Source organism: Girardinichthys multiradiatus, chromosome 18 (genome assembly GCF_021462225.1).
Source record: "Girardinichthys multiradiatus isolate DD_20200921_A chromosome 18, DD_fGirMul_XY1, whole genome shotgun sequence".
Lineage (NCBI taxonomy): Eukaryota > Metazoa > Chordata > Actinopteri > Cyprinodontiformes > Goodeidae > Girardinichthys > Girardinichthys multiradiatus.
Window position 1 is genome coordinate 5478161 of NC_061810.1, and position 27779 is coordinate 5505939.

Here is a 27779-nt window from a genome sequence, read left to right on the forward strand (position 1 = left end):
TTGATTGTGTGATTAACTCTCTCAGCCGACCTGGTAAAAGTGTCAAGCACATAATGTTTCATAGATCCAGCCTATGATCAGTCAGCAAAACTTCCACACAGTGTGATGTTATTTCTGCGGTAGGTGCAGTTGTTAGTATCTCATGTAGACTGACATATACTGTTGCATTTGGAGAGGATCTCATATTAAATAAACATAGTTAGAGCTTCAATCCAGGTTAATTTTGTGTCTGCAGACTTTAGCCAGTTTTTCTTTTTGTATAAATAGTTCTGTTAGCTCTCCATACTAACCCATGAGATGCTGGTTTGAAAACCTGCACCAATTTACATTTTACTCCCATTCATCTTTCAACTTCCCCTGGATCTTTTATTGGAGAAAATGAGTGTCATCATCACATCTCATGATTTCAGGCACTCCCATGGTGTGATTTCCTGGTCTTTCCCTTTTTAGAAGTAACATTTTCCTTCAGTTTTGTGTTCTGGTCCCATCTTAGTGAAATCAATCATTATTTGATTCCATGGAGCACTGTGGACTGGAACGCTGCCCAGTCCTGCTTTTAATGAAACCTTTTGATTAAACTGATTGCAGATTTAACACAGTTACACAAAATATGTTTTTCAAATTATCCTTCAATTTATGACTTTTGAGAAATGGGACTTGTTGCTTTGAACCAGCACAGTGACTTCTGCTGTTTTCCTATACTTCCCCCTATTGAGAGAGAAAAGGTTATCGTATCTAAGGTTCTACTTCTCGAGAATCACATAAACTTCTGGTGGGCGGTGTTTTGGCCCGCGGGCCTTGAGTTTGCCACATGCAGGGTAGAGTTACAATCTTTATCAGAGCTCTCAGAGCTTCTGCTGTGTGCAGAAGTGTTATCTTTGTTTTCAGGCCGCTGCATGTCTGTGTCAAGTTTAATGCTGCAGTCATTTCACAGAGCTGAGGAGAGAATTGAACTTCTCTCAACAGAGGAAAAATCAAAAATGCACAGAATCTGGGTCAAATATGGAATTATTTCCCTGTTAAATGAATCTTCTGCACGTTATTATAGTGTCGCTTGTAGAGTAACACCATAGAAGGATTTTCAGGCACCTGCTTCACCTTGTGGGAGTTTTGATTGGTTTTAGCTACTGGTCTGAGTTTTAGATTCCTCCTCTGAGTAATTTGGAACTACCTTGGTGTTCTGAACTGGGATGGGTGGCGGTCTGCCCCCTTTTTGTTTTACGTTTTCAGTTGAGCTGAAATGTCTGCCGTGTGCTTTTCAACAGGCCTCAACATTATGGCTATGTTAGTTAAAGGCTGCTCTTGCTGTTTTCTCTGTTCTTTAATTTTCAATCTAGTCTGACACCATGCTTGAGTAGACTAGGTTTGTTTTGTGAGTTTTAACAGAAAGCGGGGGAGGCGCACACTGAGTTATAAAACTATTTTCTTCACCTGTTTATGAATTGCAGTGCCACGGCGGCTGAATGACAGTGGGAGAAAATGATTTACCTATAAAATCTCCATGAATGTCCAAAACATTCCCACAACCTGCATGTATTTGCACCAGCTGTTAAGAGTCCAATTGTTGTTTTGTGGTTTTAGCTGGATTTATGATTCGCTGTTTGCCGTTTCCACCAGCGTCCTTGTGGACACTGCTGGATAAGGACTATTACTCTCATTCATACTCACTCAGTTTCTCATGGGGCCGCCCCCATGACTTGCTTTTTATTCACAACACTCAGTTTTGGCCAACCGGGACGTATGACACGCTATGTTCCAAGCTCCCGGTCCAATTGAAAGCGCTCTAATCGGCTTCCAAGACACCAGAATACATTCACTCCACCGGAGGATGGATTCAGTGTGCAGTCTTTGTTATCACCGCTAGGTTTCCAGTCTACACACTTCCTCAATCCACCGACCTCTTTCACACAGTACAACAAGTTATGTAAAAACATTAATCATCATTCACAGTACTACTGTTTAACGAGGCGAGCCTGTAAAAACAGGTGGAGACTATCTTTTGCTATGCCGGAGTTTCAACCAATTTCCGATCCTCCAAAGCCAATTCTCTATCTTATTCAACCACTGTGAGAAATTTCCTGATCACTCTCAATCAACATCAAAACTACTGTTTACGTGAGGCGTGCCTGTAAAAGCAGGTGGAGACTTATTTTGTATAACTTCGTACGCAAGTTTCCCGGAGTGTCAAGATCATTGAGTCATCAATCAATTAATCAACCAACCAATCCACAGATTAAATCCATATAGATAAATTCACCAATTAATTCAACCAATCAGTCACCCTGAGGTTAACCGATCCCCACTCCTCAAGCCGGATCCGCTATCTTATTCAAACCTTTCTTCGTTAAATCACTGATTCGTTTTTCTATCTCATGCATGAGTTCTCTACCCCTGACATCTTTTTACCTCTTCATCTTTTTCACCAGTTTCCACAACAATATAGACTAAGTGAATGTCACTCTGTACTTAAATTTGGATCAGTGGAAGTCCAGAAAAAGAGACATGAGAGTCGAGCCTTGCAGTAAAAGCGTCTGTCTACCAGGTATTTCTGCTTACCTGATGAGATGACCGCGGTCTGTACTGAAGGCTCGGTCCCCCCGCCGCTGTCTGGGGTCCTCCTTGCAGGGTTGGTCTCGTTTGGAATCTGGACAGTCGGACGAGCCCCCACTGTTGTAAAATGGGAGTTTTTACTCTCTTTTCCTCCCTGTACACCATCGGGTCCGTTTCTCTCCAGTTCCGAGACCCAACCAGTAAAACCGACAAAGTATTTACCTTGTGAAATAATGAGAAATGGTTAAGTATAAAATCCAGATTTAATGCCAAAATGATCACTGTACAGAGTATACAAATGAACAGATACAGAATGACATTCACCTTCGGTACCGGGCCCCCCTCAGCCCATCTTAGGGATGAACCGAGAGGAGCAAAGAATGGAGCGTGAGTCCTGCTTTTATCCATGCCTGTTCTTGTATCAGTTTATCCTTGACTATGTGTTGCATCTTATGTGATCAGACGTTATGGTGTGTAAGCTGTAGCAGTGAGCAGTGCAGCAGATAAGCAACAAGGGCAGATATATTTAATTAGGGCAGCAAAGAGATGATTAGAAAAGGTCACAGAATCATACATCCATAACAGTACATTGTTAGTTTTTTGCCACACAGAGCATGTTGCATAAAGCTACCAATCATCCTCCCTCTTTAAAGCACATTTGCTACTTCAGTAAGAAGCATCAAAAAGCCAGTGACTTTTGTAAAGAAAACTGACAGTTACACCTAAACCAGGTGGGTCAAAGGGCCAGACAGAGATTAAAACCACCTACTGATATGGATGGCGTAGGACTCCACTGGCTTCTTATCTTTTAATGCTCTGAAAAGTTAATTTTTGTATTGGTGTGGTTATAAAAGCAGCTAGCTGGGTAAACCAAGTTGTTTGGTTTGCCGTTTCTTTATTTTGTATTCAGCTAATAGCCCTGACTGAATTTGGTTTGGTAAAGTCTTTCACAAACCTCTCATTGGCACTTATTTTTCAGCTGAGTATGGAAGTGCTGTGGAAGTTTTTATATAATCTGACAGCTCTTCAGTGGGATGCAAACAGCAGCTCCAGGCAGTAAAAACTTTAGTCTCCCTGGTAGACTGCATATGTCTTTCTGAATTTAATATGGAGTTTGGGAATAATAGAAAAAGTGTGTAAGTGATGAAGCCAAATCAGGGTCTTAGTCAGTGTGTGAGACATGTGAGGCTGAAAAAGCCATCTCCTGCTCCTATAAAAGGGGTTGGACAGGTCTGGTTTGTGATATGTCTGTTTTTTGTGGACTGGAACCCAGGCCAGTTCAGGATGAATATAGTTTCTCTCCATTCACTGTCTGGATGGAAAATCCAGCCTGAGCCAAATTGTTCTCAAAGTCTTGTAAATAAGGGTAGAATTGCTTCTCTTATTAGCTAACAGGCTTCAACACAAATACTAATGAACAAAATGACCAAACAGCTTACAGCTAATATATCAGTTATGTAAATGCATGAATTAAAGCTTTTTATTTGGGTATACACTATGATGGACTAATACATTTCCTCTTATCTAGAAGTAATCCCACTGGAAGACTTGGGTCTCAACAATGAGGCGGAGAAACTGAGTAAAAGATGATGACAGTGCATTACATCGACTGCAGTTAATTAAACTGGACTGAGAAGTTCCGTTTTTTTTTAAGAGGTTGGCTGTAAGCCTGAGGTCAGTAACATCATGTCAGGAATGATTCTACAACAAACATCTTTTGCACAAGTTAGAATTCATTTTGGATTTTCGTCACAGGGTCAAAATCATACACACCATGCTTTTCAGGAGCTTTTTATATTCCAGAGCCATTGTTGATGTGTTTGACATCATTATCTTGATGGAACTCAACTGGCTCACAGTGTAAACCATCTATCTGTTAATTCGAAATGAAGCTGGAGACTTAGGGGGATGACAAGTATCGCTGGCAACAAAACGGGCTCATAGCATGATGCTACCACCACCATGTTTGACAGTTTGTATGGTTCCTTAAATCTAAGAGACTCACCTTGACTCCACCAAACCCACTTTTTGTCAATGGGATCAAATAGCTCAATCTGTTTCGTCTAATTAGAAAATCTGTCCTAGGGACAAATCGGACTTGTCCAGCTTCACTGTGGACACTGACACTGGTGGATCAGGACCAGCGTTAGTTCCAGGCCAGGCCAAGGTGGTTCCTGGGTTGCACTTAAACATTCTCCTGACTCTCCTTGAACCTGAGGCTAATATTGTAGGTAGTTGAAACAGGATAGCGATCCAAGATGCACAACAAATCTGGTTTTGGAATGAATACCACATGCTGAAATTAAGCTTGTGGAATGGCCCAGATGTCAGCTACACTGAAACGTTGTGCACTATGCCTAAAACCCAGCTATGTGCCAGGAAACAAATTTACCGCATGGAGAGAAGAGTTGACCCATAATTATCTATGAAGCTTGTTGATGTCTATCAAAACCATCTGGTTAAGGTGCCACTATCTAGGGGACATTTAACCGAATATCAGTGGAGGTGTTTGAGCCTGTATATACACCTTTGACCTTGTGTGGATTAGAGAAAATCCACTATAAATTCCAACTTGTACACCTAATTTTTGTGTTGTTGGTTTAAGTTCATCATGTGTTTCACTTCACCAGAGTCCATGTGGCCCCTCTCTTCTTCTAGTCACATGCAGAACTTGTTATACAATTACAATTATTCTTTATTTTTACTGCCTAAAACAGCGTATTAATACTTCCATAAACAATTCTGAATGACACTACAAGTCCTTGCTGACAGCTTGATGATGCAGGGCAGAGTACAGGGGCGTTGGAGCGATTTAGACTGTGTCAACAGTCGTCACGAAGAACGCTCTCGCTCAGCCTTTTTCTGCTAGTCGCTCTGATTCTACTTCTGGTAGGCTGTTAATTAATACCCAGGGATCTCAGTCTGATACCCAGTGGTCTGCTTTGGTGAACATTTAGCTTGGCTCCAGTCAAAGTGGTTTCTGAATCCCTGCTGTGCTATTCAGCTTATGACCACATTGTGTTATTCGGAGAGGACTCTGAAGCTGTGGTTGGAATGTGTAGCAAGAGCTGTTCCTCCGTGGGTTTTCTTATTTACTATTCATTCACGTTCCTGTTTGAAGTTGGCAGCATTGGAGGTGTGAGCAGGAATTAAACTGGTGGGCACATTTTTAGATTTTTTTTTGTGGCACTAGTGGTCTATATTTTTTTTGTTGCTTTTTGAAAGTAGGCAGGCAGGAAGCAGTTTGGAGAGAAGGGAAAGACATGCAGCACAGGCCTCCAGTGTTGGGACTTGAACCCTGGACAGCTGCGTCAAGGACTGAGGCCTCCGTATATGGGTCGCATGGTCTACCCCTGTCCACACCCTGCGGCCCATTCAGTACATTTTAAGTAAGAAAGCTTACAGCTACTCCCAGGGAAGTGTTCTCGCTGATATTACTTCAGACCAAAACACATGCAATGTACAGTACATTTAACCCTATGCATTTTATTTAGTCCCTCAAATGTCCCACAGCACTGCTTAAATCATGTTTTCAGTTCTGTTAAGAGTACACCATGGCTTGTTACTGAATGAGGGCCTGCTGATTCTTTATGACAGTGAGAACTAAATCTTACTCTAAATAAATAGCCTCAGCGACATATATCTGTCCTCAATACCTGGACATTGGTGGTTGTTTCTGCAGCGAGGAGAAAGATTAAACCCCTATGCTGTCCATTTTTGTTCTCCTCTAATGCTGTTCCTTGACACATGGAGCCTGTGGAGATAAAAACAGGGAAGCCTGCTGGGAAGCAATAAGCTTCTCCTGTCAGCAGGAATTTGCTCCCTGGCTGAGGGAGCTGGTGACATAGACGGGGCTAACATGAAGAATTTGGTGCTGGTGAGGAGAGGGAAGGGATTGTTGGGAAAAAAAGGGCTGTTACATAATAAAGTGTGTTATCTGTCTACTCCTGAAGAGCAGACGAGGTGGGACATCTAGGGACACGCTGTTCCTGAGAGGAGACAAAGTCAGAAGTTGTGGTGTGATCAGGCAGTCTGAGGGGTTTATATCTCACATCATGTATAGGTCAACACCTATATATGAGGTGTAGTGTCACTATCTTGTTTGCACAGTCCAATATTTCTTTTCAACAGCTTTTTCCCAAGTTACACATACTGGGTTGTTTCAGGATGGGATTTTTTTTCTCTGCTGTATGTAACACCCTCAAAGGGCTATAACATGTCATCCAGCAAAGTTACTTTAGAAGCATATCAAACAGGACATCATCATCATCTGAATGTGCCAACAATTAACCGCAGACAGCTTCTCTGTGTATTCATCCTTATTTGGCATTAGAGAGACTTGTTGCGACTCTGAAATCCTCCCTTGGTGGCACGTGTAAAATTACACAGCTCATTATTGTCTGCAGTTGATAAAGTTAGATGGAGGACGAGTGGTGCGTGCCTAAACACCGCAGCCAAGTTTGCAGAATTAACTCGGTAAGTGATAAACACATGTTTCAAGTAAGAAGAGTCATGCTGAAGTCATGCAGTGACCCCTTGGCCTCTCCACATCCACGGTGTCCGTTTTCACCACTCACCTGAGACATGCATCCAAAAGGCACACTTCATCTTCTGCCTCCAGAGACATACTTGTGCAGTGACATCTTGTCTGTGGAAATCTGGCTGTGGGCTTATTTTAGCTCTAACAGGACCTGGTTGTACTTGTCTTCGTTGACCTTAAATGGCAACTAAAATAAATCCATCTGTAGTCTAACACACACACACACACACACACACACGTCTTGCTCAGCTGGCCTTATGTTTTACACACATTTGGACTGTGTTGTGTCGGTGATTGATTTGTTTCTTGGTATTCCAAGCATCTTGCTTTCATCTCGGTTGTTCCTGGTAATTATCAGCTGGGTCAGTTAGCCAATTGACTCAGACCTTCTAGCAGCTTGTGATTGTTACCTTCTCACCTTTGGCAGAAAGATGAGAGATATAGTTTTCATTTGGCACATAATTGCTTTTATTAAAAACAGAAATGCAGTCTCCATTTCTAGAACTGCTGCTGTAACAATATTACACATGGCTATATATTGATCACTGATGTTGCTGTAATTTTATTTTATGATGTTTACCATTTACATTTATTTTGATTTTGATTCACAGACTTGCATATGAAAGTGTGAGAACACCTAAACACATTTTAGTGTGATTAACTAACCTAACATGCATGTTTTCGGACTGTTGGAGGAAGCTGGAGTATCCAGAGAAAATGCATAATGTGAACGTGGAAACTCCACCCTGATGGTTTTCGTCTTAATTTGATCGTTTTACAATATGTGAGCATCCCATACCAAGTGCTACTAGGTTGCACTACCAGCAACAATCTTTAGTGTTGCCACTTTTACTGAAGGAAGTAGCTCTATGTTAGCAATCTTAGTATCAGTCATGTTTTTAAAATGACGTCTGAGGAATCACACAGCTGTAAGAGACAGGAAACTGTATTTACATGTGAAATTTAAGAAATATCTCGAGGCAGAGAGAAGGACCCCATAATTTTTAGCAGATATCAGTAAGGCTAAACAAATTGCAGCAAAGGTGCTCTTTTTTATTCTTTTCAATTTTCAACTGCTTAGTAAAGCTAAGTATCAATATTCTCTAGGAAAAACAGAGAATCAGTTGCTAATGTAAGATGCTAAAGTTTACCAACTTGACCTTCATGTTTCATGTTTAATTAAAAATAGTAAAACCCTGTTTTACAGCGTGACATTACTTCTGCTCCTAATATAACTAATGAATGACCGCTCATGTCAGTAAGGCTGTTTTTGTATCTTCCTAAAATACCATTCTTAAAGAGAGGTCAGTATCTGCTAACATCAACTTAGGCAGGTCAAAGATTTACAAAAAATGGTTATCTGACACTGGTTGTTCATCTGATCAGTGGTTCTCTACTTGGTTTGTTCATTCAGCACACAGCAACAGGTGGGGTAGGGAAGGGGCTACTTAATGCTGCGTACACCATAGTCACTCTTAATGAGCCCTTGTCCTCTTGTTATAAAAAGAAGGAACAGCATGATGGAACATTCCACTGGGTTTGGAAGTGGTTTTAAAACAATTTATTATAATAGTCGAATGTTTCTAAGTTACACTGACTTCACTGAACACTTTACAAGTCTAAATCAGTTCATCGTTGTACTTTAGATTGTGTTATTAGTTATCATTAGGTCCAAAGTATACAAGCTGTGGAGCTTTACTCTGCTTACAGCTCTCTATGATTTTTTTTACATCTGTTCCCTGCCTTTGTGCCTTTGCAAACCCAAGCATTACAGTGAAGGGGACTTTTATCTTGGGTAAATGTTTCTTTCCTGGCAGGTCCATCTAAAGGACTAGAGTAATCAGTCAGAGAGGGCAGTTTGCTCAACTCTTCTGCTGTGTTGTGAGGCCAAAGTGTTTTTTACTCAGGTGGCTGTGTCACCTACAACCATGCAATCAATACCTGCGTACAACACTGCTTGACTCTTTCTGTAATACTCCGCCTTTCTTTTTCTTTGGGCTTCTTCCTACTGTGTGTATCCTGTTGTCGAGTAAAGCAGACATTTGTATACACTGTTTCAAAATTTTGCTGGCTGACGGAAAAACGTAGTGACTTACACATACTTTGCAGGCTGTGCCCGAGCTGATTTAAATTTGTGAGTCACTTCATTTAATAACACTTTATGTTTAGTTTGATTTAAGCCACATGAAGCTCACAGGCAGAAAGCAGAACATTACTTGGCAGACTTCTCCACAATTTCCAGCTTAAAAAACATCTCTGTGGCAGAGTGGAGCTGGAAAACAACTCTGGTGGTTTTCATGGTCACAGTCTAAGTCTCAACTGGACCACAATCTCTCGTATAGAATTACTTGGCATTTGTCAGCTTTAATTGGTCAAAAGTGCTCTGCTGTGTGTATTAACTGTGCAGGGTCTAAATCTGTGTGTGGTTGCCTGCTCTGAAGGGAGAAGTAATCTTGCAGGTGATTGGCATAGGATTACAGTGGTGATGACAGCAGAGGCTTAATTCAGTAAAAGATGTTGCATGGACTGCGACATGGAGCTGTGTGCACGCATCTTTGCATAAATACAATTGTTAGTGCATAGTGCAATAACCACTTAGCAATGTGACTGCCCTTTGCTCCAAAAGAGCAGAGTTTCTACGCTGCAGTGACAGAAAACTGTGACAGCCGGACTGTAAAACCCAGCGACGCGTGGGTGGTTAAATTTGGGCACGAGTCTGTAACGTTACATGTCTGTGTTTTGACCAGATACGAGGACAGAGGCGCCCCGACAATAAAAAAAAATTTCCAATAAAACCAGGCCCGGCACACTCTGACACACACTGACACACACTCAAACATACACTGAAGAGCAGAGCAGACCTTAAACAGTCTTCAGATAGCTGTGAAATGGCGCCATAGCATGAATAAAGGTGCTGATGGTATTAAATTTGTGGGCTGGACCAAAGATATGAGGGCATATACATCACAGTAAGTGGAAACCATTGCAATCACTTATGTGTAAAAAACATACATTATGCTGATTTGATTTTTCTACTAAAATCAATCTATTTTTTTATACCTGCTGACAGTGCAGAATCGCTGGGTAGCTGGTGTCTGTGTCTGGCGGTCATTGGGCTAGAGGTGGGGTACACCCTGGACAGGTCATCAGTCCATCACAGGGCAACACAGAGAAACACAGGACAAACAGTCATACACACCCTCACACTTAAGGACAGTTTAGAGAGACCAATTAACCTAATAGTCATGTTTTTGGAGTTATGGGAGTACCCAGAAAGACCCCACACATGCACGTAGAGAACATGTAAACTCCATGCAGAAAGACCCCAGGCTAGAATCCAGGCCCTACTTGATGCAAGGCAACATTATACCAACTGCACCACCGTGCAGCCCATTCTTTCAATCTATTTTCCTAATGTCGTTACGCCTAAAGTGTATGGAGAACTGTAGAAAAAGCAGCACAGAGAAAATGACATATTTGGTTTTAGATTTTCATTGTAATATTTGTTCCTCAAAATCTGAATTGTTTTCTGGAGGATATTATAATAAACTTTAACTGCACTCTGGTTATGCAGAAGGACAACGATCCAGAGCACACCAGCACCAGTCTGTACCTAAATGGCCCAAAAAGCTGTAGTTAAAGGTTTGGAGTTAAATCTTATTGAGATGCTGTGGCATGGCCTTAATATGCTGTTAATGCTTGAAACCCCTCACCATGGCTGAATTTAAACAATTCTACAAGGAAGAGTGTGTAAATATCTCCCTGTAGCATTTTAGTCATTGCAAATGCATGATTAGCACACAGATACAAGGTTTACGTGTCAGTTAGGTTTCCCATAGGCCCTGCTTGGTTTGCATGGCCTTATTCCCTTGACACATTTGAAAACAGCCTTTTGTGTTTACTCAGGTTATTTTTGTCTGATATTAGAACATACCACTGGTCCAAAAATCACAGAGCAGTCACTAATATACATACAGGCTCTAATAATCCCAGCAGTAAACTGTCACTTTATATCACTGTTGGCTGTTGAAGCAAATATAAGAACAGCTTTTTTTTGGTTTTCAGTGATTTAAAAAACAAAAAAAACAAATCCGTGTTTTTTTTTTACTTTTTTGCCAAATTATTGATGCATTTAATGATTTAATGAAAACTGGGCATTTACAACTGAACCTGGACGTTCTCGTATTGATTTTACACTAAATTGTTAGAACTTTATTATGTTGTTTATCAGCTCCTTATCCTGTCACTAAGGCTAAACCCGGTTACTCTGTGGCAGAAGTGATTTGGTTCTTTCATTCATGATCCATGTCATATTTTCATAGGTAAAAAGTAGAGCGTTGACCCATCTTGTGCTCCATCTCACTAAAACTTGTGACCATGACACCATGATACTTGAACTTCTCAGCTTAAGGCAGAGACTCTCCCAGAACCTGGGAGAGGGTTCCACCTTTTCCCATTTGAGAACCAAGGCCTCAGATCAGATGGATTTTATTTTTTATAGGGTCCTGTTTTACTGACTGATAACATGAAGTGGATGGATGTATATGTATGTATATGAAACCTGGATAACTTGATTTAACAAATGGTAAACACCATCAGGCAGTGAAATCTTTAGCATGATAGGAAGGTAAAAGGGTTAGGGTTAGCCCTAGAACTTCTAGTCCACCAATTGTTTTGCAGCTATGAGCACTCTGTTCACACTGGACAATAAAAACGTCCCCACATTGACTAAGCTCTAAATGTATCCTCACGTTTAAGGATCACCTGATCCTACCTTTATTTATACAGTACTGTGCAAACGTTTTAGGCAGGTGTGGAAAAAATGCTGTAAACAAAGAATGCTTTCAGACATATAAATGATTATTTTTTTATCAATTTACAAAATGCTAAGTGAGTGAACCCAAACATACAGCCAAAGTCATTAAGAACTATCTTCAGCGTTAAGAACAAGACTTATTGGAAGTGATGGTATGGCCCCCAAAGAGCCTTGATCTCAACATCATGGAGTGTTCTGGGATTACATGAAGAGACAGAAGGATGTGAGAAAGTCTACATCTACAGAAGATCTGTGGTTAGTTCTCCAAGATGTTTGGAACAACTTACCAGCCGAGTTCCTTCAAAAACTGTGTGCAAATGTACCTAGGAGAACTGATGCTGTTTTGAAGGCAAAGGGTGTTCGCAACAAATATTGATTTGATTTAGATTTCTCTTTTGTTTATTCACTGCATTTTGTTGATTGATGAAAATATATGATTAAAACTTGCATTTCTGAAAGCATTCTTTCTTTACAGCATTTTTTCACACCTGGCTGAAACTTTTGCACAGTACTGTAAAACAGTAGTTTTTAATTTAAATGCTGGATTTTTGTGGTAGATATTGTTTATAAGAGAGATGTTCAGAATGTCAGAAAAAGTAGGTTTTAGGTTTTTTGGGTTCAGTTTTGGGTCTGTTTCCCTCTGTGCCTCAGGTATTACGCTATCCATTAAGACAGGGTTTTAAATCCACATGTTGTGTAACTGTTAAAGTCACCTTCTAAGGCACTATTTTAAGTCAAACCAGCTAAAGCAAAAGGTTATCTTTAACTCAAGCCAGCTGTTCCTCCTTGTTAAACAGCTTTTATTGTTTTCATTTTTCACACGGGCCTCTTGGCTGTCATGGGAAAACAATACGATAAGTTGATCAAATTCAGTCCGTGTTATTGACACGAATGGGCGTCACACTTTGAACAAAACCAGCAGTTCAGGATGAGGTCTGTGATTGGTGCTTAGATAAGCCAGGGGTGAAAAAATGAACATAGAATTTGTTGTTGGTCAGTTAGTAAATCAATAGAAAAAAAAGGTTTACCCCCATAGAAACTTTTTCAGGTTTTTCTTTTTTGTCACACTTAAACATTTCAAATCCTTGAACAAGTTGTAAATCAGACAGACGACCTGAGTAAACACACAAAGCAGTTTTGATTCTGTCTGCTCATTGATGTTCTCTGAGAAACCTATGAGGCCTTCGAGAACAGCTGGAATGCTCATTCAGTGCTGAAACTTCTTAATCCTACTATTAGAATTATCCAACCATTTTAAACCAGATAATCTGGTATAAAATGTCCCTGTAACTCACTCCAAGATGATGGTGCAAATACTAATGGTGCTAATTATGTGACTACTGAAGATGATGGGTTTCATGGGATTTTATTTCTGGCCACCAGAGTAAAGAGGGCTGAATACAAATGCACAACAGACTTCTTAGATTTTTCATGTGTTAAATATTTAGAAAAGCATTTTCTTCCACTTACCATTTGGCACTACTTTGTGTTGTTCAAACGTTGAATCCCAAAATCTCAGTAAAATTCTATGAAGTTTGCAGTTGTAAGATGACAATTAAAGGTGTGCGAATATTGTTGAGGCACAGTTGAGTCATCTCAGTCACCTTATAGAGAAAATATTCCAGCTCATTTGATCCAGTCAGGTCTCAGTTTGAACCACTTCAATGTACAACAGCTTAATCAACTCAGTTCAAACAGTATGCAGAGTGGGAAGAACATGCAAATGAATTACTTAAAAATCACAGTTTGATGTTCTGGATCGTTTTAGATTCCGTCTCTAACAATTGAAGAGTATCTATGATAAAAATGAAAGACTTCTACATGCTTTGCAAGTGGGAAAATCTGCAAAACTGGGAAGTGTATCGAATACTTGTTTGGTGTTGGGTAGGGATTGACAATTATTGTATCGTCTATTACTGGGGAACAATGTTATGATAGTTGTGATTTATTGTGACAATGATAAAGTCTAATTGATGTTGATGTTTGATGATGGCCGGGGTTATTTTGCTCTTTGAACTATGTTTTTCTACATAATATAACTGGTGTGGTTAGTTAGCCTATTTAAAAATGACTGAATGTTAAATTCAGAGCAGGAAGTGGGATTGACTGCATACAATGACAGATTTTACTGATAATGAGTTTAATGAGTTTTTAAGTACTACTCACTTTTATTGTTATCACAATAAATACCACAAAATATCATGATAACATTTATAATCTGTCTTTTACCAAAGTCGGGAAACCTTGAAAATAAGACCTTTTAACAGGAGTAGACCTCCTAACCCAAGAAGGGTGGGCATCTGGGCCCAGTATGGGGAGGCAGCCCAGTCTGCAGTGTGACCGCCAAAGTGGAGCAATGAAGGCTACAGCTTAACTGTGTTGCCAACTACGTTGTCAAGGGTTAAGGTTATTAAAATCAAGGAACGAAAATTGAAATGCACATAAATCCGTCCATAAACATGGCACATACAATATTCAGTTTTTCCATCTATAGTTCTTTAAGGATTTGCTAATTGTAAAAAGATATATATGTGACTTTAACTTTATGATTCTTTATCCAGGTCTGAAGAAGTACTAAAAGACTGGACACCAGCTGGTTTTTTAAATTAGGAAACATATCCTTAATATGTTCACAACGTTAATGCTGGGGGGTCCAAACTGACCTCAGACCAGCAACGTTCAGGGCGAACCATGTTGCTCAGTAAGCTGTGAGATGGTTTTATGCTTTTCTGCTGGTAATTGTCCCACCTGTCCATGTCCTTCACTCAGAAAAGGAGTCCACGTTCTTACAAAAAGGGGTGCATTACACTCAGGAGGCTCTTTCCTGCAGAAGAAACATGTGGAGATCATTTATGATAGAAGGCAGACCTGTCTTTGTGAGTCTTGATGCACCTATTTAGACCATAGTCATAAAAAAACAAGTTCATGTTCTTCTTTAGGGCTTTAAAAAAGCAAGTTTGCCATGTTTTATTTCTCTCTCGAAAGCTCGATTTGAGGTGGAGGTATCATGTGCACAAATGGGCTCCAGCAAAAAAAAAAAAGGCCTCTCATCACTTTAATGTTTGATGTACAGCAGGGAGGTGTTTTTTCAGTTAACAGGTTTTACAACAAGGTTTTTTTTTTACTACCAGATCTGTTCATGAAATGAGGTATATAATGTAAACTTTAATGTTTGGGCTTCTTTCTTTTTTGGGCTTTTCACAAAATCAATCTAACATTAAAACTATTTGAGTAATACAATATTTTTTAAATCTGACGTATATAACAATATTCATAACCTAAGTAATTTTTATTCACATGGCACCTTTCAAAGATAAAAATCACAAAGTACTTCACAAGAATAAATATAGTAAAAGCCTGTCTAACTAAGTACATATTTAGGTGTAGTCAGACTATGGAGCGTAGAGAGAAAGGGAGTCCAGATTCTCAGAGCCGCCGTCTATAAAGCCTGATCTCAGCAGGTATTCAAATGAATCCAGGGAACCACCAGCGGCATCTGGTTAGATGATTAAAAGACAGGGGCTTCAATATGCCCGCAATATTTTTAAGGGCTTGGACAGAGAGTTCCCTAAAATGTTAAAATTAAAATCTTTAACGCATTTCTAAAATGAACAGGGAGCCAATGCAATAAGGCAAGAACTAAGGTCATGTGGTCTCTCTTGTTAGCCATGGTTAAAAGTCTTGCCTTCGAATTCTGCACAGTCTGAAGGTGATCTAGACATGCCTTATTTAAAGTAAAAAGAAAAAGAAAAACAAAACGAGATGAAATAGAAGCATGGATGGTCATTTTTCAGTCAGTTTTCACCAAAGACACCCACATTTTTAACACCATCTTTTACAGAAGCAGATAAAAAGCTCACATGGTGCATGATAACTGGCATTTTACCATTGGGAGCAATGATCAGAGCGTCTGTCTGCTTGCCATTAATCTGCAGATAGTTATTGTAGGGCCACAGTAATGACAAACATTGGCTAAGTTAATGCAGTTTGTACAATTCTGACATTTTAAAGGAGCAATACATTTGAATGATTAAAATACATTTTCCACTGCCTTTTAGAGTGGCGGAAACAGAAAGCGCACAGATTATCTGGGATTTTACCCAGGTAAAAACATTCTAGGTATTTAAATCCTGCGTCTTTTGCGGGAAAAGAGGCCAAAAGAGGTCATTTTAGAAAGCTCCAGCAGAAATGAATGGATGTTTTCAAACCAATTAACATGATTTAACACTAACCAAAAGCAAAGCACTGATTTGATTTTCAACTTGCTTTCATTTTTCATGTTTTTAAAATTTCCTGAAAAACCAAGTAAATAATGTCATTCATACATTAATATTCAGAAGGGGATTTTAGAGACAAGGTCCTTCACCAAAATTAAAAATATTAAATAAATCGGACAAAAGTGAAGAAATGAAAACACGAGTTCACATTACAGTGAGTATCTTGAATCACTGTAGCTGTCAGCTAATATGTGCCTGTAAGCTTAAAACAATGTGAACTGTTTGGTCTCCTAGGTTAAAAAAAAGCTCAATATCAGGACGTTTGCAAAAACTGTTCAGCTTTTTTTTTGTTTTGGGACCCTAGATTTGCTGTTGTCTATCTGTTTACCTAGTCAACGATAAATGTGCAACTGATGTTTGTGCATCTACGCACAATCCTACCTACAATTTATAGGAGTTAACTCTGAGGGAACGTTAGGGGAATAAACCTTTAATTGAATCATTAAAGGGAACACAGCTTTCATTAAAGTCTAAGCAAATTAGAGACAAGAGCAGCAGATTATTTATAGAAACCACATAAAGCCATCAGGGCTGAATTCTCACATCAACCTTAGTAACAAGAAAACATTTCAATCGTGGCTGTTTAAAGCCAAGCAGGTGGACAGAGATGTTTAACATTCCCCATAGCCCTTAACCCTCATAGAGAAGTAATTTACAACTGGACTGAGATTCCATGCTCTCTCTACTGCTCCACTGTAAATCTTTACAGGGCTGGATGCTGCTGCAGGATGGATATGTTCATTGTTCTCTAAAGCACTCTATGTACTTAACTTCCTCGGAATTATTTTGAGCTGTGGACAAGAAAAGCCTGTGTCCAATCATCTGGTCGGGTAAACGGTACAGACAAAAAAATGATCCTTGTAAGCTATTTGGAAACAACACATCCATGAAAGTGTTATTAAAGGATCCTCAGTGACCCAGTTTCCAAAGCAAACCACAGGTCTACTAACTCATTTTTGGATTCTAAGTCCATTCAATTATCACCCTATATACTATAGACTGTAAACAATTGTATTGTGAATGTGTGCAGTTCTCTTCAAATGTGCCTCTTCAGAGTGAAAATAATGGCTTTGGCATTTCATCCTATTTCATATGATTAAAAAAATAAGCTGAAAGTCCTGAAGGCATCTTGTGTTTTTTTGTTATTTTGCTGTGGTTATAAGTTTGATTAAATTCAGATTAGAAAATAAGTTAGACATTAAGTGCAGTAGATTGAGGCTATACTACACAGTGCTGTTTGTTCACTAATGTTCTCTTAACAAACCTCTAAGGCCTTCAAAAAGCATTTACACTGAGATTAAACCACACAGAAGTGGACTTTGTTTACTAATTAAGCACTTTTGTGAAAAAAATTAGATAACAATTTGTAGAATAATTTGAAAAACAATGGTCCTTTTCTTTGTACTTTAGTTATGCACTACGTTTTTGTTTAAAACATAAAAATCTAAGGGGTATAACTGTACACATATTTGTACTAAAAATATCCGGTATTGTCCTGTCGGTTCGATAAGCGCATGTAGTGAATGAATGTACCGTGAACAAATGCAGAATATTTATGTGCAGAACAAAAGTGTGCAATGCAATGTTCCTTGGTGCAGCTTTAAAAAACTGACACCAAAACAAAACAGAGAGGACTCCCAGGTATCAGTAAAATCCCCTCTGGCCAGAGTAAAGTACATCTGGTACATTGAAGTGTCTAAATATAAAAAAAAAATCAATATGGATTTAAACTTTTTTTTAAATTCTCAAATCTCTGAACAGTCTTATTAAAAACGTCCGTCCGTCCGTCCATCGTTCGTCCGTTCGTTCAATCCTTCGTTCCTTCCTTCATCCATTCATCCATTATACCCGCTTATCCTTTATTAATGACGACCAAATTTCCAGTGAGTTCTGTAGAGGCCACTTTTTACTTGTTTCTGAATCAAGTATTGTGTTTAGTGGTTGTAGCGTTACAAAACATGGAAAAGGTCAAGAGGGGATGACTACTTTTGCTGGGCATGTCGCACTAGAAATCTAGAATATACTGTAGATCTGTGAGAACGTGTTCTATTTGTGTGCTAAGTTTGCATCTTTCACATTGCAACTCAGGCCTTAAAGAGGGTCTCATAACAGCATCTGTCTGGTCTTTTTACCTTTTCATCACTACAGATTGATCTAAACATGCTGTACAGAGCCTAAAGGTCTGAGCTGCTCAGAGATGTTTCACTTGTTGCCTTTAATAACCTTCTTTGGATTTGGGGAGCATGTTGGCTGTTCCCATTGGGTGCAATGTAAATCCTGCCTGGAAAAAGGTTCAGGTCAAAACAGAACTGTTTAAAGTCCTTCGGCACCTCTTGACCTATTAAATTCACTCATCAAGATGTTAAATGTAGCCGATGTGTTTAAGGCTTTTGGGAAATGAGCTTGATTTGAGACGACTTCCTGTACAAGGCTGTGCCCGGTCAGGCTCCTCTGGTGCTGCGTAGCTTCAAATCTTCGTGGGAATGCAGTGAAGCTTGACATTGGCTTACGTGTAAAAGTACACACTCACCAGATGATGACTCAAAGATCAGTGGACCATTGAGTATTGGTCCGGTCAGGCATAACAGGGTCACGATACATTGAGCTTCTAAATCCAGGTTGGCCCAACTGGTTTCAGAATTGTTCCACTCTGACATGGGACATGGGAAAGTCCTGCAAAGGTCCTCTGTGTCCTCTGTCTCCTCAGTCTCAAACTGGACCATGCTAATTGAACAATAAATAAATACACTGTGTTAACTATAAACCACTTTCATGTTGTTTTTGTGGATTTTTAGATGGCTCGATGTGAGTGTAGCCAACCTGACATGTACCAGATACTGGGCGGTGTACCTGCAGGTAATTCAGGAAGCTGTGTGGCCGGGAGGGGTTCTGCCATCCGCCCCTCCACCTGAACGCAGCCAGCAGCAAAAAGACAGCACCAAGCAGGAGGCCTTAGACTGTCTGATGAAACTTCTGCCAGGTACAGAGAACCTCAATCATTCAACATACCATCAGCTGTGGGGCTATGTATCTTTTAAAGTAGCCCATAGTCCAAAGTATTATGTTCGTTTTTAGACAGCCATTCCTGTGACTGTATGGTTAACCTGAGAAAAAATACCACAGTTTCATGATATCACTATATGTGAAAAACAACAACAGTTTAATGTTAAATTAATTCAATGTAAAACACAGAAACACCATGACTGTCTCTGTTTTTTGCAAATGGAAGTAATGCATAATAATGCATAGTGGGAGGTGTAATAGGGTTCTTTGAGGAAGCTGACCAGCAGTGTGCAGCAGGAGGAGCAACCGGAGAAAACTCCACTCACTCCCCCACTTTGTCTGACATCTCATTAAGAGGACATTAAACAGCTGGAACTGTTTGAACCTTTGCATATCTCGATGCATGAAACCACTTCATGCCTGGTCATTTCAAACTTACCTTCATCTTCTGGGCTTTTTCTCTTTAGATTTGGTCTCAGATATGCTGGGTTCTGATAAGTACAGGCTGAGCTGGCAGACTGCACTGGATTCTTTTCAAGACCCTTACATTAACAGGTAAAGATCCACCATACACTGTGTGTATGTTATTTTGGGGCTCTTAACTTTTACATATTCTTTTACAGTATCAGAATGGCCATGATGGATTTTGTAAGCAAATATAATTCTACTTTTTATGGAATTTCATGTCATAGACCAACAAAACGGAGCTCTTATTTTTAAAGTGGAAAGAAAATTATGCATAGGTTTTTTTTGTTTTTCAAATATAAATCTGTTAAGGTTGTTATGTGTTTGTCTTCAACCTCCTTCATTCTGACTCCTAAATAAAACGATTTATTTAATTCCTGACAAACTTCTAAATAGATAAAACATTATGAGGTTTTAAATTTGTGGGTATAATAAGAAATAATGCAAAAGCAGCATTTTTATACAAGTGTGTTCTTAGTAAAAACAATCGTAAAGTTCATTTAACACAGATAAACCATGTTAATTAACCTCTCTAATCACCTCAATTGTTTTGTTTGATCCCTCTTTTTAAAGCACAGCTTCAGCTAACTTAAATTAAATTTATAGGCCATTTCTGTGCTGGGATTCTGGTAGGTTTACACGTTCGATATTAAGCCAGAATGTTCTGGTGTCCTCTTCTCTCTGCCTTGTCTGCATGCTCAAATCCTGCCTGGATGCATGACAGGAACTTCACGTAGAACTAAACGTTCTGGTACAACTCGATATAAATTTGTAGCTCTTATTGTTGGGGCGCCAGCCCTGAGTTTTTGTAGCTACATTTAAAAATACACAGGGAGAGCCAGGCATTTTATCAGTAACCAGTTGCAACAAAGATAGAGGTGTCCTGAGAAAGCAGATGTACCCTGACCTGGCAAACTAAATCGTGTCCTCACAAAGGACACTTTGTGCTGCGTAAAGTTGACTGGTTTTTCTTCCTCTACAGCATCCATTAAACACCGTTAACCGTTTCTAGCCTTTCATGCTCAGTTCATGTCCCTTTGTTAAAAACAGTCTTGTTAGTGCTATAAAGACTTGTTATAATGTGTTTGTGCACAACATGGAGATGTGTGTGAAACATTAAGCCCAAACTTACTGTTTCTGCAGAATTTTAGTGATGAAGAAGCGTTCAGGTACAGAGAGACACACTTTAATGAAATGATTATGATCTGGTGTGAGTACTGCTACAAGGCTACGTCTGTAAGTTGACTGACGTTCACGTAAATTAGTGTGTTTTCCCTTTAACAGTCTTGCCTGGAGAGGGCATTTTAAAGGTTAGACCTTCCAGTAAGGAGTTTACCATTCATCCATTGAGGGGATACATGATTTTGGGATCACAGGACTAGACTAGATTTTAAAAATATTTTAAAGAAAACTTAAGAATCCCCATGATTGTGTTTTTTAAGGATGTGCAATCAGTGTAGAATAATATAAGTTCAGGTTTGAAGAGTATTTATCGTATTCTTTACCCAGGTCTTGTCCCTCGTCTATGATTTGTATTAGGACCACTTACAGTTGATCCAGAAACAAAAAAAGAGCAAATTTAAATACTTCGTTTTCACAAATTCACATATTTTGTCATAAATAACAGACTGTATTTTAGAGAACCTCTAGTGTTAAACAGTTTTAGCTCAGGTTTGACCAGCCTAAGTGTTTTTAATTTAGATCTAGAGCAGATCCAATTCTAGAATAAATATTCAAAGTCCCCTTTAGCTTAGGACCCAAACAGAAGCTGCAAAGCATATGTCACCTGCAGCTCTGTTAGCCAGTCATGGTGTAAAGCCATGTGTTCTTACAGTGCTTACAAATGGATCTAGTCTTTATTGCCACTGTGTGTTGTTTATATCAGATGCCTAGGAATGCTGCCTCACTGATGAGTCAGAAGTTGGTTTAAGCTTCTTCAGTTTTAAATTCAACCGATGAATTCATGCTAAAATTGCTTTGCCTTAACAAGAAATGTTATCATATTTTATTATTATGAGACTTCATTCCATAACATCTCATTAAACCTCAATTTCAGATATGTTGAAAATACAGAATGAATAAACAATGAGACAAATTGAACCTTCTCCAAAAGAAGACTTACCAAAATAAAACCTTTCCTCTCTTAAAGAACAACTCTTGAGAGCAAAGCTTAGGATTGCAAGGTTGCATCTGAAGAAATAAGATCCTAGTAGAGATAGAAACCAAACTGAAGACTGAAATATTTTCAAATTTATTTTATGTGATTGCAGGTGTTCAGGAATAAGCAGATAACCACCAAATGTCAAGCTTAACACAAATCTGGAGCTGCATTCGGTTAGCAGTATGCCAGAACATTTATGGCTACAAAGAACATGTGCTCCAGATGCTACTTGCTAAAGGAAATGTAACCAAATGTTACTAGGGGTGTATGTATATAATTGAGGCTGTTTGTATCATTTTGACCCTGTGTGGAAAAGGAAAACCCATAATAAATTCAAACTCAGTTGCTGCTTTTAAAAAACATTGACCTTTGAAGAAGTACGGTGTCTAATTAGCCCACAGTGAAGACAGAATAGTCAGTGTTTCATTTGTAGTCCTAAATGAGCGACAACCATGCCAGGGATGTGTATATGTAAACTTATGACTGAAACTGTAAAATAGTCCTAGTGTCTCAAATTACAGGAGGGTGATGATTTGCTTTGTGTTTCTGCAGACACCTGGTCTATTGTATATTTGACCTTCTGTTGGACTTCTTGGTTCCTGAATTACCAGAGGAGGATTTCCAAAGAAGCCTTCTGCAGACTCTCTCTAAGAACCCAGAGAAGATGTTGGCATGAGAAGACAACTCAAATGCAGCTCAAATATTTTTCTGTCATCCTAAGTGACCTCTGATCAGTGGTGAAAAGGGGTGGAGCTGCTCCCATTCCACCAATATTCAGCAGTGAGTGTGAAAGGTGTTGTGTTCGATCAGGCTCACCATCCTCCGTATTCACTTTAAACTTCTGAGGTCCTTCAGTCTCACCCCCTGATGATATCCTAAGGTCATATTGTTTCATTAGACATTACTAAGGTTATTCAACAGTGTCACATACACAATAATACAGTCACTAACTTTCAATCTGCTTTTGATCACAGTCACACACGGCTTGTGTTTGATCCCAGAGTACGGCTGATCTTTTGTTCAGATCCAAACGTGGTAAATCCTCATCCAACCTTCAAACTTCACCTCTAAACTCCCTTTAGACGCTCCTTATGCTCTGACTTATCCCTGGCCTCCACACTCTGACTTCTTCACCATTCCACCAGCTTTGTATAGAGCTCCACATGGTAGCCTCACATAATGTGAGCTTTATTTCCTTGAATCGGAGCTTTCCTGAGGGATTTACATGACAAGTGTCGATGTGCAGGCAAAGTACACACTGTATGGGATGAGTTGTAGAGTTGTCCAAGGGAGTTTGTTTTACTGGTTTTACAGGCACATGTCTCAGCTGTTTAAACAGGCACTTTATAAAATGAAACCAGGCATATACCATTGACATAATATGGGTTGAACTAAAACGTTACATAAGGGCTGTGTGATAAATATTGGCAGAACTTCATTTAAAACCATACAAAACATGTTAATGAGTTAATGATATGAGTTATGTTGATATGCAATGGTGACAAACAATGCCACCTATGATTCTTTTTTCTGATTTTTGTCTTTTAAACTCCCTGAACAGATATACATCACATGACCTATACTAGTTGTTTGCTGCTGTTACTGTATTTTACAGAAACATGTGAAATTCCATGTCCTCGTGATTTTTATTGAAAATCTATTCTTCACAGGTCGGTGTTTTCTGTTCATTATTTATCCAGTTATAATTAGATTGCACAAATCTGGTGGAAACACTCAGGATGTTCTGTATTGTCTGGGATATCTGCATCTGAGTTGCGCCTGAAAAGCGTTGTAAAGATATGTGGGAAGAAAGTTCACTGAACCTGCATATAACCCTGTGTACCTGGTTCATGGCACAGTTATATGGTTTTGTTCAGAAGTGAGGTTCTAGGAAGTTATCAGCAAATGTTCGCTTAGCAGTTGTAAAAACATATATTGCCACGAGTTTGTAGAAAAGAGAAGCCATTTTCAGCGTGGTGCAGGGCTAACGGCTGGATATGAACTGAAAATGTTCATATCCAAGGGATACAGTGCTGTAGTGTTCCATCAACTGAGGCCGCTGGCTGTATCAGTCCCTCTTAAATGTTTACCCGACACCTTTTCTTCTATTTAAAATTAAACCTGCATGTACTGTTCACGGTCTGTTAGATTCCAGTCAAAAATGCTGTAAAAGATTTGGTCCGCCAGCAGGTGGCGATGTTAGCATTAACTATATCATAAAGAAAAAGAAAGAGATTCCTAGACTAGCACTGCTAAAGCAGTACTTGGCTAAAGATTCTCCCGAAACAACGAGCAGCCTGTTTTCTTTGACACTGTGGCTCTTTCTGCTATTGGTTATGATCTTCTTCAGTTTACAGATGACAACATGATGGAAAAACAGTGAGGACAATGCGAGAACGATGTGGAAAACCTCTCAAAAACGTCTTCACTGTTGTGGTTTCTATCACGAAGGGCTAGAGGATGAGGTGAGCCTCTGTGCTGTCCTCACATCTACACCTCAAACAGACCTTTAAAACATCTCAATTTTGAAAAGCATTTTTCTTTAACTTTGCATGCAAACACAGCAGAAGCGCTCTGTTTTGCTGGGTTACTGTGGACAGGGCCTATGGCTTCCAAGAGTGGTGTAACATTGTTCAGATGAGAAAATGGCGATAACATCAGCAATGGCCTCTTGTTAAAGTGTAGAAAGTTCATATCTGCTACTTTACTGTTGCATGCCATGGATATAAACATTTTCGATTTGAGTCATTGAAATAGCTAAAATCAGCTAAAACGCTGGACTGTCTTTTAGCCTTTTACCGAACTTATTTCTTCCTTCTACAAACTCATTGCAATATGACTACAGGTGATGAAAGTATTACAGATAAAAACTTCACAGAACCTGACTTCAAACAATTCAAACTGGCATGCTGCCACCTAAATGACACTGTTGAAGGTTTTGCACTTTAAAATGACTGCCTTAGCGTTTGATGGCCTTCATCAGTGACTTTTTTTTATCTCAACATCCTCATTATGTTTGTTAGAATGCACATTATTATACATCTTTGTTAGAGAGCCGGCAGCTAGTAAAGTCCTGCAACCAGGTCTACTTTTTCCACCTAAGCCTCACAAGCTTGGGATAAATGTTACAAATGTCACATTCCAAGTTGAAGAAGTTATAGAATTTTATTCCAGTGTTTTGCATTCATCTTGAATAAGTTGTCTTTATTTTGCCTTTCATGCCTGTTTTTTTCTTAGTATTATTCGGTGTATTTATGAGCCTATTTATTTGCTGGAGTTTAGTAACTATAAGCTAGTCCTGACATCAGGAGATGTGCCAATGCTAACAGGGATGAATGTTTTTTCTGACCATTTAATTTCAGCTTTAAAATATAACCCCATGAAATTCAGTTCCATGTCCTTTTAGTAGATTGTTTTTTTGATGAAGAAATTTCGTAAATGTAATTCTAAGCCTATTTTTCTCCTTTTTGCAGTAATCATCATATAACTGAAGTGATCTTTATTACTGAATTTGTCCTTTTATACAAAGTAATTATTTCATCTTGCCATAAGGGTTGTCACAAATTAAAATTTCAAGACGAGTACCAATGCCTAGAAAATTCTAGAAAACATTTTCAATAATACAGAAAGAAAAATCTATGAAGGTTTTCATATCGTTTTCACATTTAATGAGAAAATGTCAGATCTTAATGACTCTATCAAAGTTTTTTCTAATTAGAACGACTTTTTTATCGTAACATTACGACTTTACTCACGCAATATTATCAATAAGTATTTTTCTTGTAATATTAAGACTTTAGTTTGCAATACTATGAATTTATTATCGTAACTTCTAAAAGTTATTTCTTAGTCTGGCCCAAATACTCCGTCGTACCACTGCATTCAAAATCTAATAAAAAAATAAATACATTTATTTATTGGGTTAACTAATTTTATTTTACGTATAAAAATGTTTAGGTAAAAGGTCACGAGGAACTACAGCTTTAATCAACACAGGAGACCAAATTAAAATAAAACAAATTGGTCATTCTTATGGCTAAACTGTTTGCTCATGACCAAAACACTTCAGAGTGATGCAGTTAAAAGATTAAACCTACTATCCCCACTATGAGTTCCATGTGGGGATTAAAGAGCAATCAGGCTGTGGCAGCAGTGGATTTTTCTCTTCGTTTCTTTATTTTGTATAACTATAGATTATTTTGTACTCATAGGCAAGATCCCAAGATTGTCCACCAATCTTTCCCCATGAAACATTCAGTACAACATGGATCATGTTGAGTTTATTTGGCCCCAATAATGATCTCATACCAAAGTATTAAATAGTTTTAGGTGAACCAGATCAGATCACAGTTTTAGGATTGTAGAAGTCTGCTGTGGTCTGGACTCAACATGGATTAGCTGTTGGTCCAACCTTTAGAAACAACTAAGATGGTTTTACACAAAATGAAGAAATTAAGATGTTTGTCTACTTCTACTCAGATATTGACTCCAGCCCACATAAAAAATCTGATCTGTCACTTTAAGTTGACAGCTCTACCTGTCAGGCTGTGTGAAGTAGCTGGATGAGGGAAATGAGCCGCATGTATCTTTATCTAATCATCTGAAAACTTACAGGATTATTTAAGGATTATTTTGACAACTGTACATTGTATATAATGAAGCTGTCTTGTCCAAAATCAGTGTGGTTCATTAAAACAGAGGCGAGCATCTGCATTCTAACTTTCTAGAATGCATTAATAAATTATGAATTAATAATAAATGGCCAGATTTAATTTTACTTTGCTATATGCTGTGTGCGTTTTGTTGATTGGTCCCCATTTGGTGTAAGAATATGCTTTAAGGTGCTGGGTTTGATACATGAGCTTAATGTTTTTCAAAAAGCTAAAAATGGGAACGGCTGCCAACTACATCCATAATGTTTCCAAGAAAAAAAAGTCAGTAATGAATAATATCTTCTTTGTCTAATTCATAGAGCCATAAACTATATTAATAAACCGCTGTGTGTTACAGGGAGACCTATTATAAATCAGTTTTTGGACTAAAATGTTAGATACTATCTACTTTGCTTTTACAGTCGGATGGATAATATGCCAACTGATTATTAGAATAGCCAGAAACTAATCAGCGATAGAGACACTACAGCTGCTTTTACATTCAGAATATCTGGAAGGACCGGCTCTTGGTACTTTCCTTCAGTGTCTGGTGTTTCTCTGCTCTGGGATTTGTGAACATGTGAATGTGTTGTGCATGTGTTATGCTGTCCTGTAAATATTTTCTGCTATCTGCACAATAAAGTTACCAAACATGAGGTATTAAATCTTCAGCGCTTATTCGTTATGGTCTTGGCTTGTGCAGTGGATGGGAACGTTTTACAAGAGGCTGGATAGCGTTAGGTTTTATTAGATCTTACTTTTGCTTTGTCCCAGGCATGTTTTACCTTTGATGTGTTCCAGAGATCTGCCCAGCCTCTTTGGGTTCGAATATAATCTCTGCATTACGGTTCTGTACTGCTTTGCGTATATTTCCCATTTGATGTCATCAATCAGCTTTTTATTTATTTGGTATATTTTGCAGATTTGGGTTTGAATTCAGACAACAAAGATGTGTGTGAAAGCTGACCTTTAAGCACCTCATAACAAGAACCAGAACCATCCCTTTGAACCATTCCTTATAAGCCCCACTCATTGAGCAAGACAGGGGAGATTGGAGAGTTCTGGAGGCCGGATTTGCATTGCTGAGAAATCCTCTTAAATTAGATTTAAAGATAAAGAATTGGAAGCAAAACACAGGATTAGGACTGGGACATGGAGAATTGTGGTTAAATGGCTATATGGTTTGGATTTATTTCAGTTCACTAAACCATTACTGCCATCTCCTTACTTCTAAGGCACAATCTTGTTCAAGACATTCTCATTACAATTAGATTTTTTGGGATTTTCTACTGATGTTACAGTATTTCAATTCAGT

The 27779-nt window shown here is 38.8% G+C and overlaps 1 protein-coding gene across 3 annotated transcripts in view; it reads left to right on the plus strand.

Moving 5' to 3' along the window:
• Positions 1-27120, plus strand: part of snx19b (sorting nexin 19b) — a 58712-nt gene extending 31592 nt beyond the window's left edge. For all 3 annotated transcript variants that reach the window (XM_047391694.1, XM_047391696.1, XM_047391693.1), the window contains exons 12-14: positions 18979-19163; positions 19654-19741; positions 22365-27120. In XM_047391694.1, the coding sequence (XP_047247650.1) occupies positions 18979-19163; positions 19654-19741; positions 22365-22488 (397 nt within the window). In that variant the 3' untranslated portion in view covers positions 22489-27120. The remainder of the gene's footprint in view (positions 1-18978; positions 19164-19653; positions 19742-22364) is intronic.
• The last annotated feature ends 659 nt before the right edge of the window (positions 27121-27779 follow it).